General features: G+C 33.2%; 1 protein-coding gene across 4 annotated transcripts in view; it reads right to left on the bottom strand.

The window, feature by feature from the left end:
• Window positions 1-373: 373 nt before the first annotated feature.
• CCDC186 (coiled-coil domain containing 186) overlaps window positions 374-13,571 on the bottom strand; it is a 50,213-nt gene continuing 37,015 nt past the window's right edge. For all 4 annotated transcript variants that reach the window (XM_074233638.1, XM_074233639.1, XM_074233637.1 and 1 more), the window contains 3 exons: window positions 8,174-8,384; window positions 5,240-5,459; window positions 374-4,500 (listed from right to left, as the gene is read on the bottom strand). In XM_074233638.1, coding sequence (XP_074089739.1) covers window positions 4,417-4,500; window positions 5,240-5,459; window positions 8,174-8,384 — 515 coding nt within the window. In that variant the 3' untranslated portion in view covers window positions 374-4,416. The remainder of the gene's footprint in view (window positions 4,501-5,239; window positions 5,460-8,173; window positions 8,385-13,571) is intronic.

Here is a 13,571-nt window from a genome sequence, read left to right as displayed (position 1 = left end):
ATTATTTAACCTCAGTTTTGGAATAGATGATCTCTATGGTTTCTATTGGCTGTTTCGAAGGGGCCATTTCTAAGTAAGGAACAGAGAAAATTTTAAATCTGGTTTTAAAAAAAATCAATTTTTAAGAAGTATGAATTGACCTAGAAAATAAATTCTTTTTTTTTAAGGTTTTTGCAAGGCAAAATGGGGTTAAGTGGCTTCCAAAGGCCACACAAGCTAGGTAATTATTAAGTGTCTGAGACCGGATTTGAACCCAAGTACTCCTGATTCCAGGGCCCGTGCTTTATCCACTGCACGACCTAGCCGCCCCCAAAGATAAGTTCTAAAGAGTAATCAAATAGAAGTATAAAGAAAGAGTCGAAATACCAATAAATTACAGGATGGTAGCTGATGTTTTCTTTTTAATAGTACAATATATACAGTGTGACCTTATGACTTCTTGAAAAACTTCTTTTATACAGAATCATATCTACAAAATTAATATTTTAATGAAATCAAAGAAACTATGCACATATTCAGAAATTTAAACAAATTTCACCACGGCAGACAATGAACACAAAGAAATTTTTTCCATTCTGGAATAAAAATACTTTTCTACTATATAGCTATAACGATCACTTAATCATTTTGTTCAACAATCTTCATATTTGGAGACATTTTCAATTAATTATCTATTGAAATTCTGGTCAATAGTGCCACCAACTGGCAACAAAGATTTTTAAAAGAGCAGTGTTCCTAAATGTCATGAGTTTTGTTCTTAAACTTATTGAGGAAAAAAAAGTCACCAGAGTCAATATGCACAAGGACAGTAAAATCACAGTGAACGAAAAGATGACCTATAAAAGATTTTCACCAGGGTGCCATGGAATACTTAAAATATTAACATAGTCTAAATATTTTGTTTGGTTAAATTTAGCTTTACATTTACATGTAAAACTTTATAATCTGGAAGGAATTTAGACATAGTGTAAAAGGGAATTTTTTTTTTGCTTAAGAAACTGACATATTTCAACATAATTAGATGCATTTGTCAGCAATACCAGTTGGCATTAGGAATCTAAAAACTTTACTAGAAATTTAATGCCATATGTTTTATTTTTTTAAAAGGAAAAAATAAATTAGTATCAAATTATGGTCAATTCTATTTTGATAATACTAAGCATTCCTAAAAACAAAAATAATGATAATAATAATTTCCCCAAAGCATCATTGGGTCACTCAATTTCACACATGGACTAACATTTCCCTAACCTGTTACAAAGGGTCATGTTATTTATAACAGATGTCCTTAGAACTGAATTACTGAAAATATAAAACTAAATTAGTATCTTTGGTTATTCTTATCAATCCCTTGGCTTGATCAGCTTGACAAAACTGAATTGTACAGCAATTACCCTTGAAACAGCTTCTAAAAATAAGACATCCTGAAGCTATTTCCATGAACTGTATTCATTAATCAATGACCCACCTATGGTTAAAAAAATTATTAGATATTGAAATAATTATGTGTGTGATTCCTATAAACAAACCACATATATAAATGCACACACCAAAAAACTCCAAACTGCACAGGATTAGTTAATTAGAAAATAGGGCACTTTAAAAAAAAAAGACATTGTTTAATTAGGGAAATCAATCAAAAACTATTCCAAGTCTTTTACCCTGATACTAAATCTTCCATTTTAAATTCTCAAACTTAGGCTGAGGGATTGAGAATTGAATTACTACAGGAAAACTTGTTAATAATTTAATACTTTATGTTCACTTTTTAAGATGTGGTAACATTGTACATATGAACACTTTCTTACTACCCAAAGAACCTAAAATACTGATAGCTAGGCTGAAGATACTAATGTATTGAATCTTTAATAAATATGATTTTTAAGAGCATATGATACACATTATTTTTCCAAATCTCTGGACTGTCTTTCCTTCCTGGTCCTTTCCCATATATTTAAAATTATAACAGTTTATAAAAATCCTACTGCACTTGCTTACATAGGGAATAAGGTATAAATCCACTCCTCTATATAGCCAAATATCTAGTTGGGAGTATCTGTATTTTGTATGCCCTGGTTTGCTCCATCCTAATCTAGACATACAAAGCTGTAGTGTATATATAGTATTTAAAACAAGAAAAGGTAAAAAAAATTTTTCAAAAGATTTCTACTTGTACTTATATTAGAAATATGAATGTGCTCAACATATACTTTCTAATGACTTTCTTTCAAAAACTAACTTTCTAGTAAGATTTCTCCAAAAGGATATGCAGACATAAATACTGGGTGAATTTTTATCTCTGATAAATGTATAAATTTAAAAGCTTATCTACACAGCAAAAAATGGACATATATTTATAATGATCTCCTAAATATTTATTCATATATGAAGAAAAGAAAACAAAAATTGTTTCTTACAGATACTCATCTATATGACAAGTCAAGCATGGTTTATTTGCACAGGAGTAAAAAATGGCTACAACTTTTAAGTAGTCATTAGGAGTGTCAATGAAGGTCCAAAAGAATAATGGGGGTGGGGAGGAAGAAAAATGATTGCACTTACCCTATATGATTATTCATCTTTTCTTTCATAAATTACACATATGAAAAATAAGACACATTATGGTATATCAATACTAATTCTCAGATAACATAAACAATCTTCATTGAATTTAATTTTTTAAATTTTTGAATGGAAGTTGGTATATGTTGAATGCAAGAACTAAATGTACAGAAATTATAAACCATACGAAATTTAACACTTGAACACCCCTTATTTAAGCACATTTCTTTTTGCAACATTGTCAAATTAATACTAAAATTTTAGAACAAATTACAGAAATGTTACTATAATGGACCCAACTTTGTGAATTCAATTTTCTTAAAAGAAAAAACTTCCAGTGGCAATAACCAGACTTTACAGAGATCCATTTCCCTTTAAAAAAAATTGAAATTAAACAAAAACTTATCATTTTAACAGTTACAACCACCAAGCATTTGCCAAGACATTGTATTACAACAATGATCTAAATGTAATGAAATATACATATACAAATGCACAAATGAATTTTAAGAGATGAGAGCAAATTTAAGTAGCATCTTGACAAGTGAAAATATTTAACGAACACTGAACATTAAATGCCTATTATGCAAAGCACTGTACCAGGCATGGGGGAAAATGCAGATAAATAAAAAATGCTCCCTGCCCTAAAGGAATTCATATAAGAATTACATTGATACCATTCATAAAAATTAAATGCACATTTTAAATAAATATAGGAAAATCTCTCAATAAGTATATGCATTTGGCTCTAAAAGTCCTTTGGTTACATAGAGATGATTGTGAATTTTAAATAAAAATATAATTAATTTTTGAGGAATGATGCTATAATCTACAATAAAAAATGGATCTAACAATGGAAAGGAATAGTATTCAAATAAAAAAGTCTTGATAAAACTTAACAATGCTGTTTTTTCCCTTGGGACTTGAATCCTAAACATTATTACCATTTTTTTTTTTTATTATATCATCACAGCTTTTAAAATAGTCTGGTGATCTAAAGACTCAGTCAGTTTTAAAATCTGGATGTCAGTTGATAAAAAAATCTTCTCAAAACACACTATGGGGAATTAGTTTTATGGAAATGAATTCTAGGAAACAATTTAGCTAACAACCAAAAGAAATGTGTGAAAATGAGAAACATTTCAATACAATGAAGCACACATGGGAGCTAGGAAAAAAAAGGAAATAGTTTTAGAAGAAAGAGTGTCTGAACTTTTCTGGGTATACTACACACATTATCACTAACTAACTTTTCCATTCCACTTCAAATATCAATTTTAAAATCAAGTCACATAACCAAACACATATCCTAATATACATGGCTAAGTGTAATAAAATTTCCAAAGTTAAAGTGTTAGTTATTTGTGTTCAGCTCATTTTAGAGGAAGAAAGTGCATATTAATGAATGGTTGTTAATACCTGTCTTTTCATGCATATTTTTAAAAGGCTGAATCACATTTGATACATAAGGCATATTAATGGGAAGAGAGATGGAAAAATAGTGTTTGAAAGCCCTTGTAGTATTCTTCAGCATCTGATATGACTATTAGCAAATTAAACAATCTTTTTTTAAAATTCATCATTAATAGGATGTTATATTCCACAGTGCAAACAATTAAAATCTGGAAGCTTACGCTACTTACAGTACACACAGCAACTCATTCAAATGGTCAGAGAATAGCAAGGATGGGCCATATCAAAAGTTCAGTTATGACTTAAATTGGTATCGAACAGGTAAAACACACTTTCTCTGATTGACACACAGATCATAAGAAAAACTTCAAAATGCCACTGAGGTCTGTAGCACCTGCTCCTTCTGCAGCTTTTGTCTGTTTACTATGCAAGAGCTTTCTGTTATGTTTGCTTCGTCCTCTGTTCTAGTTCATGCTGGTGTTTAATAAGACGTTCTATTTCTGTTCCTAGTGTTTGCAGATTTTCCTTTTATTTTTAAGTTTATAAAATGGGAAGAAAAAAAAACAAGAAATATTAACTCACACAAATAAAGAATTCATTCAGAAATTTTTCCCTACTAAACTCATGTATTTTTCCCACTGAACCCTAAGCTTAATTTTGTTAAGAAATAGGGAAATATTCTATGCTTAGTGAAGAACTGTCCATTTTAAACAAACATGATAATCTGACTGAGGGAATGCTGTGGTAACTGATAACGCACAAGGAATTTATTGGCTTTTAAACTCATTAATGAATGTCAAAGCTCAAGAAGATCATCTGCTGTAGCAGAAAGAATAGCACAACAATTCAAAACAAAATCTGTAGCACATAATATTTTGCTTATTTACAATCATCATCATTTACTTTAGTAATTACTTATATTTGCAGATCAGAGATCAAAATCTGTCCACAATTAACAAATATAAAAGTAATAAAATCCAATAAACTCTAAATAGAAAATTTCAGCTATAATCTAATCTATTTCATAGGAGTTCAACAGATTTCTTCTCTTCTAAATCATCCTATAGTTATTATTCACCTTATTTAAAAATAGTGATTTTTTAAAAATGTGGACACATGAGGGAGAAAAATAAACCTTAAAATGAATTTCTACCCTCTGGTATAAAAAGTTGTGTTATTTTACAGAAGAAATCTACCATTAAGTAGGTTTTTAGGGTAATACATTTTTAAGATTGAATGAAAATTTATGAAAAATAATCAATACCTTCAAAGTAATGTTTTTAAGTAATGTATCCTCCAAAACAGCCTGTAATTTTCTGTTGATCTCCAAGGACAGTTCTAATGTCAGTCCACTGTCAGCTGGATGGGAAGTATACAAGGATGCCATGATGCCTCCTCTTCTACTCAAATGGACCTTGTTAAAATCTGATGCCTCTGATGACAGTGTGCCTGCTTCTTCTCGTAAGATGTAACTCTGAATTATTCTAGGAAAAAAAACAACTATTATAGATATATCCATGATTGCTTAAACATGTATGGAACTGTAGCCACTATTTTTATAATATATTAAGGTTTGCAAAACACTTCATAGGTTACTTCATTTGTTCTTCCCAACAACCTGAGAGGTTAAGTACTTGTTCAGGGTTACACGGTTCAGTAAGGATATAAGACAGAATTCAAACCCATTTTTCTGTTTCTAAGACCATGTACTGTCTAAAATGAAAATATTTTAGATGTTTAACTGAAATTATGGGCTTATTATACATTATTTCTTTTCACACTTTCTATAATCCAGGCAAATTGGTCTTCTTGATGTTTCTCACAGGACATACTATCTCGCAGCTCTGCATCTTTGCCCAATTATTTTCTATGCCTGAAATGCCCGAAATATCCATTTTCCCTAATTTAATTCAAAGTACAGTTCAAATGCTGCTTGCTCTGTGAGACCTCTCTGTTAATGCCCCTCTCCAAATGTCTTAGTATTAATTTTGCTCTGCAGTCAGAGATGTTTTCCTGTGTAATGCTTCACAACAGCAGACATTCTGAATAGTGAGGTGAGTGCATAAGAACACAAAATGAGTTACAGTATTCAGTTTCAGTGAAACATATTGAAAACAGCCTCTAACAACATAAAAAAAACCCAAAACTATTATAGGCAAACCAGAAGATCAAGGAGTAGTTTACCTGTCAGATCTATGGAAAGTGAAGCAGTTTATGACTAAGGAAGAGATGGAGAACATCACTAAAAACAAACTAGATGATTTTGATTACATTAAATTAAAAAGATTTTGCACAGAAAAAAATCACTGTAACCAAGATCAAAACAAATGTAGTAAACTGGGAAACAATCTTTACAACTAATGTTTCTGACAAAGGATTCATTTCTAAAATATACAGAGAACTGAGTCAAAATAAAAAAAAGAAGCCATTCCCCAATTGACAAATGGTCAAAGGATATGCAAAGGCAATTTACAGATGAGATCAAAGCAATACATAATCATTTGAAAAATTGCTCTAAATCATTACTTATTAGAGAAATGCAAATTAAAGCTTCTCTGAGGTACCACCTCACACCTCTCAGACTGGCCAATATGACCAGAAAGGATAAAGATCATTGTTGGAAGGGTTGTGGGAAATCTGGGACATTATTACATTGTTGGTGGAGCTGTGAACTCAGCCAACCTTTCTGGAAAGCAGTCTGGAACTATGCCCAAAGGGCAATAAAAATGTGCATACCCTTTGATCCAGCAATACCACTACTAGGTCTATACCTTGAAGAAATGATGAAAAAGGGTAAAAGTATCACTTGTACAAAAATATTCATAGTAGCCCTATTTGTGGTGGCAAAGAATTGAAAATCAAGTAAATGTCCTTCAATTGGAGAATGGCTTAGCAAACTGTGGTATATGTATGTCATGGAACACTATTGTTCTATTAGAAACCAGTAGGGATGGGAATTCAGGGAAGCCTGGAGGATTTGCATGAACTGACGCTGAGCAAGATGAGCAGGATCAGAAAAACACTGTACACCTTAACAGCAACATGGGGGCAATGATCAACCTTGATGGACTTGCTCATTTCATCAGGGCAACAATCAGGGACAATTTGGGGCTGTCTGCGATAGAGAATATCATCTGTATCCAGAGAAAGAACTGTGGAGTTTGAACAAAGACCAAGGACTATTACCTTTAACTTAGGAAAAAAAAAACCTGATATTTTGTTGTCTGATCTTGCTATCTCTTATACTTTATGTTTCTTCCTTAAGGTTATGATTTCTCTCTCATCACACTGAATTTGGATCAATGTACAACATGGAAACAATGTGAAGACTGGCAAATTGCCTTCTGTGGGGGTGGGGGGAGGGAAATAAGATGAGGGGAAAAATTGTAAGACTCAAAATAAATAAAATCTTTGTAATTAAAGAAAAGAAAAGAAAAGAAAAGAAAAGAGCATCTAAGCAGTAAATGAGGGTTCAGGTGAACCTTGCTTCCACCATTTACTCAATACATCTTTATACACTAAAGTTTCCTCATCTGCAGGACTGGGAAAATATGCTGCTTCAAAGCATTATTGTGAGGAAAGAAATGAGATTTATGCAAGATCATTTTATGAATATAACACGATATATAAAGGAAAATTATTTTCATTTGCTATCATTTTTATGGTGACTATGTATTTAGTCAACTTAAAATACAAATATAATAGACAAAACATTTCAATTTCCATCAGCCATTATTTGTCCAAAAACAGTTAGTAATATCTGCACCCCATTTATATATAAATTCACATAAACAATGCCTAATGCTAAACCTAAAGAGAATGACAAATCAAAGTTCTAATTTTCCTGACCTTTATATCTAGAATTATATTTCTTCAGAGTCATGTCATGATTTAAAACATATAGTTGATTTATTAAAGTTAGTGTCTGAAGGAAAATTGTATTAGTTTGCCTGACTTAGAATGGGGGGGGGAAAAACAACCTATATTTACTTATCTAGTTATATTAGAGGAACAAGTAAAATTGTTCCAAAAACTGTTTATGAATCTAAAAGTAATATTATTAATATTTTAAAATGAAGAACTAGGACTTCCTTGCACAAAGATGTAGATGTTACTCAATTTATCAGATTTCACTTGCAAAATGTCATCTTTGCCATGTTAGTTGACACTATTTCAAATATAAAACCATCATACATACTTGGTTTTTTTCCTAATTTCTTCTACCAGTTGCTTTATGTGATCCTCCATAAATTCAATCTTTTCATTTTTCCTGGCATGAGCTTTCTGCAGCCTTACTATCCTCTCAATCAGCATAGTCTTGTCCACTTCTGGAAAGTTATCCACAGTCACAGAGGAGGCAGTATTTTCTGGTGATCGATCTTCTGTACTGCTTCGAGCATTAAGGGACCCTGAGTCAAAAATGGGTTCAGAAATGAATCTAATTTAGCATCATCTTTTTCTTCATTCCATTTAAAAGTTTTCATTTAATATACCTAAGTAAAACCTTGCTGGTTGATAACACCTGAGTACAGGTGAATGATTAGTTCTAAGTTCAAGGACAAAGAGACATCAAACAGATTTAAAACTTTTTAGGACTACAATAGAAGGATACATTATGTGCAACCAGGCTACTAAGGAGAGGGAGAGTCAAAAGATAAAATGAATAGCTAGAAGAATCAGCAAGAGTCTCCTGCAGGAGAGAGTTGTGCTCTCTGCAGCAGAAGTGAAGTGCCTGCACATTCTAAATACGAGGGACAACTTGTGTAAAGGCACAGAGGAAGGAGAGAAGACATCCTGTACAAAGAGCAACTAGAGCAAAATAGCAGAGGAGAGGCAGAAAGTCACCTGTGTGCTCCCAAGGTCCCCTCCAATAACTTTAGAAGGACACCTAAAATTGAATTACAAAGGGAAAGAACCACCAACAAGTCAGGGTGAAGCAATGGTCCAGCCTAAGACAACTCAGCAGGTCAAGAGGGAAGGTCTGTCCCTCTGGGCAGGGGTTAGGAGTGCAGTACAGAACAGGAGCTGCCATTGGGGCAGCTGTATTGGAAGCAGCAATTTCAAGAGTTTTCACCACATAGATAGTAAGGGGGGGGGGGGTCAGACAAGTGATCAGAGAGATTCCAAGGAACCCGAGGTCCCAGGGAGAAGAGTGCATTCACAAATGCAATGGTACATGTGGGCAGAGGGAGCAGGGCACTGGAAGGGCCTGAATCGTAAGTTCAGAGTGAAAAGGAGCAATAGCAAGTGTGGGTAAAGGGGAATAAGGTCCCAATTTGGGTAAAGACTAGGGTAGAGACTAGAAGATCAGTGACCACCTCCTCTCCTTAGATCATACTATCTTGGAAGAACTGAAAACATACAAATCCATCAGAATTAGTTCTGAAGCTTAGGGCAGTGTCCCCTCCACTCTGGAAGCAGAGACCAACTTTTAACATGAATTCAGAAGTCAAGAAGCTGGCTGGAAAATGGGAAAACAAAAGCAGAACCCAATTTACTATGGTGACAAGGAAGATCAACCCACAAACTTGAAAGACAACATGTCAAGGCAGTTATAGGGAAAGTCTCAAAGAAAAATATGAATTCAACACAAGCAAATTCTTGGAAGAGATCAAAAAGAATTTTTAAAATCAAAAATAATATAAAGGTAGAAGAAAAATTAGGAAAAGAAATGAGACTGATGCAAGAAAATCATGAAAAGCATAGTAAAAGATGCACAGCATTAAAGGATCATAGTGGTAATAAAAATCATGATTATCGTCATATACAAAAAACACTTTTGTCAAAATACAACACTTTCCTATCAAAACTACTAGAAAGCAGAGGAATAAATGGAACTTTCCTTTAAATGATAAATAATATCTATTTAAGGTTTGTTTTGGGTTTTTTTGCAAGGCAAATGGGGTTAAGTGGCTTGCCCAAGGCCACACAGCTAGGTCATTATTAAGTGTCTGAGGCTGGATTTGAACCCAGGTACTCCTGACTCCAGGGCCAGTGCTTTATCCACTGCGCCACCTAGCCACCCCTAATAATATCTATTTAAAACAATCAAGTCTATCTGTAAAAGCAAGGATGCCCATTATCACTACTATTGTTCAATATTATACTAGAAATGTTAGCTATAGCAATACAAGGGGAAAAAAATGAAGAGATGAGAGCAGGCAAAGAAGAAACAAAACCATGCAGATGATATGATGGTATACATAAGAGAATTGATTAAAAAAAATTAGGTGAAATAATTAACAACTTTAGCAAAGTTGCAAGACATAAACCCCACATAAATCACTGGCAATTCTATATATTACAAACAAATTCCAGCAAGAAGAAATAGAGATTCTATTTAAAATGACTGTAGACAAATAAAATAGATGCCACTCAGAAACTATATTGAACACAATTACAAAACACACACAAATAATCAGATCAAAACAATTGGAGACGTGGGTAGTCCCAACCAATATAATAAAAATGACAATTCTACCTAAATTAATGTACTTATTCATTGCTAAAAGGAACTAGAAAGAGTTAACATAATTCATCTGGAAGAACAAAAGGTCAAGAATTATTCAAGAGAATTGATTAAAAAGTAAAGTGGCTTAGCAGTACCAGATCCCACACTATATCAAAATAATCTGGTACTAGATAAGAAATAGAGCAGTAGATCAGTGGAATATATTAGATATACAATATCCAGGGGTAAATGATCATAATAATCTAGTGTTTATTAAACACAGAGATCCAAGTTTTTGAGACAAGAACTCACAATATGACAAAAAGTTCTGGGAAAACTGGAAAGCAGTTTGGCAGAAACTAGATACAGACCAACATCTCACACCATATGAATGAAGATAAGGATAAAATACATATATCATATAGATATATAAAAGGATGTATAAGCATGGGTAAGATGTTTACCCATAGGGGATGGGTAAGAATTTATGACCAAGAGAAAATTATGATTTAAAGGTAAAATAAGCAATTCTAGTTAAATTTAAAAAGTTTTGCACAAACAAAACCAATGCTATTAAGATTATAATAGGAGAAAATGGGGGGAAAATTTATAGCAATTTTCTCTGATAAAGGCTTCATTTCTCAAAAATATAGAGAATTGAATCTAATTTTTAAGAACATGATAAATGGTCAAAAGATGTGAAGATGAAGTTTTCAGATGAAGAAATCAAAACTATACTCATATGAAAAAATTCTCTAAATCAGTACTGATTAAAGAAATGCAAATTAAAACAATTCTGAGGTACCACTTCACAACAAGCAGACTGCCTAATATGACAGAAAAAGGAAAAATAGCAAATGTTCTAAGGGATGTGAAAAACAGGCACACCAAAGCACTGCTGGTAGAGCTGTGAACTAGGTCAATCATTCTGGAGAACAATTTGGAACTAGGGTCAAAGGGCTATTAAACCGTTCATACCAATAATACCCAGTAATACTATTAGTAGAAGTGTATCCAAAAGAAATCAAAGAAAAAAAGAACAGGACCTAGAATGTACAAAAATGTTTAGAGCAACTTTTTGTGGTGGCAAAAATTTGGAAACTGAGGAGATGTCCAACAATTATGGAATAGCTGAATAAGCTGTAGTTAAGCTTAAGTTAAGTAATAAGCTGTGACAATACTAATGTGCTAAAAGAAATGACAAGCAGGATATTTTCAGAAAAATTTGGGAGGACTTATATGAACTGATGCTGAGTAAAGTGAGTAAAACCAAGAGAACTGCACAAAGTACATTAACTAAGAATGACATATTTCTTAGCAATGATCCAAGACAATTCTGAAGGACATATAATGAAAGATGCTAACCATCTCAAGAAAAAAAGAACCGATGGAGTTGAATGCAAATTGAAGCATTGTTTAAAAACTATTTTTCTTGTTTTTAGTCTGTGTATTCTTTTGTAACATGATTAATGTGCAAATATTTTTTTCATGACTTCACATGTATAATCTATATAAAATTATGTCTTTTCAAAGAGGACATGGGAAAGGAGAGAGGGGGAGAGGATTTGGATTTTTAAAAAAAGTTTAAAAATATTTCACATGTATTTGAGGAAAGAAGAACAATTTGGAACAATAAACAGTGCTGGGTCTGAACTCAAGAAGACCTGAGTTCTAATCCAGCTTCAACACTTCCTAGCTGCCTCAGTTTCTAGAATTGTAAAATGAAGTTAATAACGGCATCTCTCTTGGGTTCTTAATGAAGAGAAAATGGAACATTTGTAAGAGCCTAGAGAACCTTCAAGTGCTATATTAATGCTAGCAAATTGAACATGAAAGAGTATGACATAAACCAAGACTAAAAATGTAGTTGGGAGGCAGTGTGTAGAAGACTAAATACTAAGATGAGGATAATCTGGATTTTATCCTTGAGCAAGCTCAGCTAAATGCAGGGGATAGAGGGCCTGGCAGGGAGTCAGGAAGATTCATCTTCCTGAGTTCAAATCTGGTCTCAGACATGACCCTGTATAAGTCACTTAATCTATTTGCCTCAATTTCTTCAAATGTAAAATGAGCTGCAGAAGGAAATGAAAAACCACTTCAGTATCTTTGCGAAGAAATCATCAAATTGAGTCACAAAGAATCAAACACAACTGAAATGATACTAGAACAAACAACCACCTCAGACCCACCTTTCAGGAATTTCATGTGGATTACTTTGGAAAAGGAACAAATTATAAACAGAAACTAAAAAGAAGACTATTTCAACAGGTAAGAATGAATGCAAGTAAGGCACTGGAGATAGAAAGAAAAGATTTGACAACTGGTTAGATATAGCAGGTAAGGGAGAAGGAAGAGGGGAGGGTGACTCTTAAGGTTTTATAACTGAATAACTGGAATGAAAGTTATGCCATTAACAGAAATGGGGAAGTTACACAAGGAATGACTTTAGGAGAAAATGAGTTGCAATTTGAACATCTGATCTTGTGAGATCTATTGGACATCCAGATAGAATGATGTCAAGTCCTCAACTGGAAACATAAGACAGAACTTGGAATAGAGATCATGACTCTATATAGTTTTGAGAGTTAAGTGCATAGAGACAATTAAATTAATATAAGCTTTAGAGAAGAGAGAGGGAAGAGAAGGACCTGGTAAAGAACTTGAGGAATTGTCAGATTTAGGGAGGATGAGAATACAGAAAAGCAGAGTTTGAAAAAAAAAAAAGTGCAATAAGACAAGCAGGAGAAACAAAGAGAACAGAGTCACAAATACCAAGGAAGGCTACAGGGTCCAAATTTGCAAAAACTGATGAATTTCTAATATACTAAGTTTGAGTTAGGCCTGAATGCTAACAGTAGTGGCCAGGGAGGGCTAGTTTGGTTAAGAAATCACAGGAATGTTGAAGAGTTACAGGTTAACTGAATGACAAATCCTTTTCAGAACAGATGTGATTATTCTTCTTATGACTAGAGATGGGGAGAGAGCAGCAGCAATGTAAGGTCACTGCCAGGCTTGATATGGTAAACTTTCACTACATTAAAGGCCCAGTTTGGAGGTACAGTGGCATAGCATGAAGACAGGGATGGAGAGAAGGAAGCAGACTAAGAAAAGGTCATAGAATTGAGAAGTTAAGAAATCACTAGTA

Source organism: Macrotis lagotis, chromosome 4 (genome assembly GCF_037893015.1).
Source record: "Macrotis lagotis isolate mMagLag1 chromosome 4, bilby.v1.9.chrom.fasta, whole genome shotgun sequence".
In the NCBI taxonomy this organism is placed as follows: domain Eukaryota; kingdom Metazoa; phylum Chordata; class Mammalia; order Peramelemorphia; family Peramelidae; genus Macrotis; species Macrotis lagotis.
This window is presented reverse-complemented; position numbering and strand designations above follow the sequence as displayed.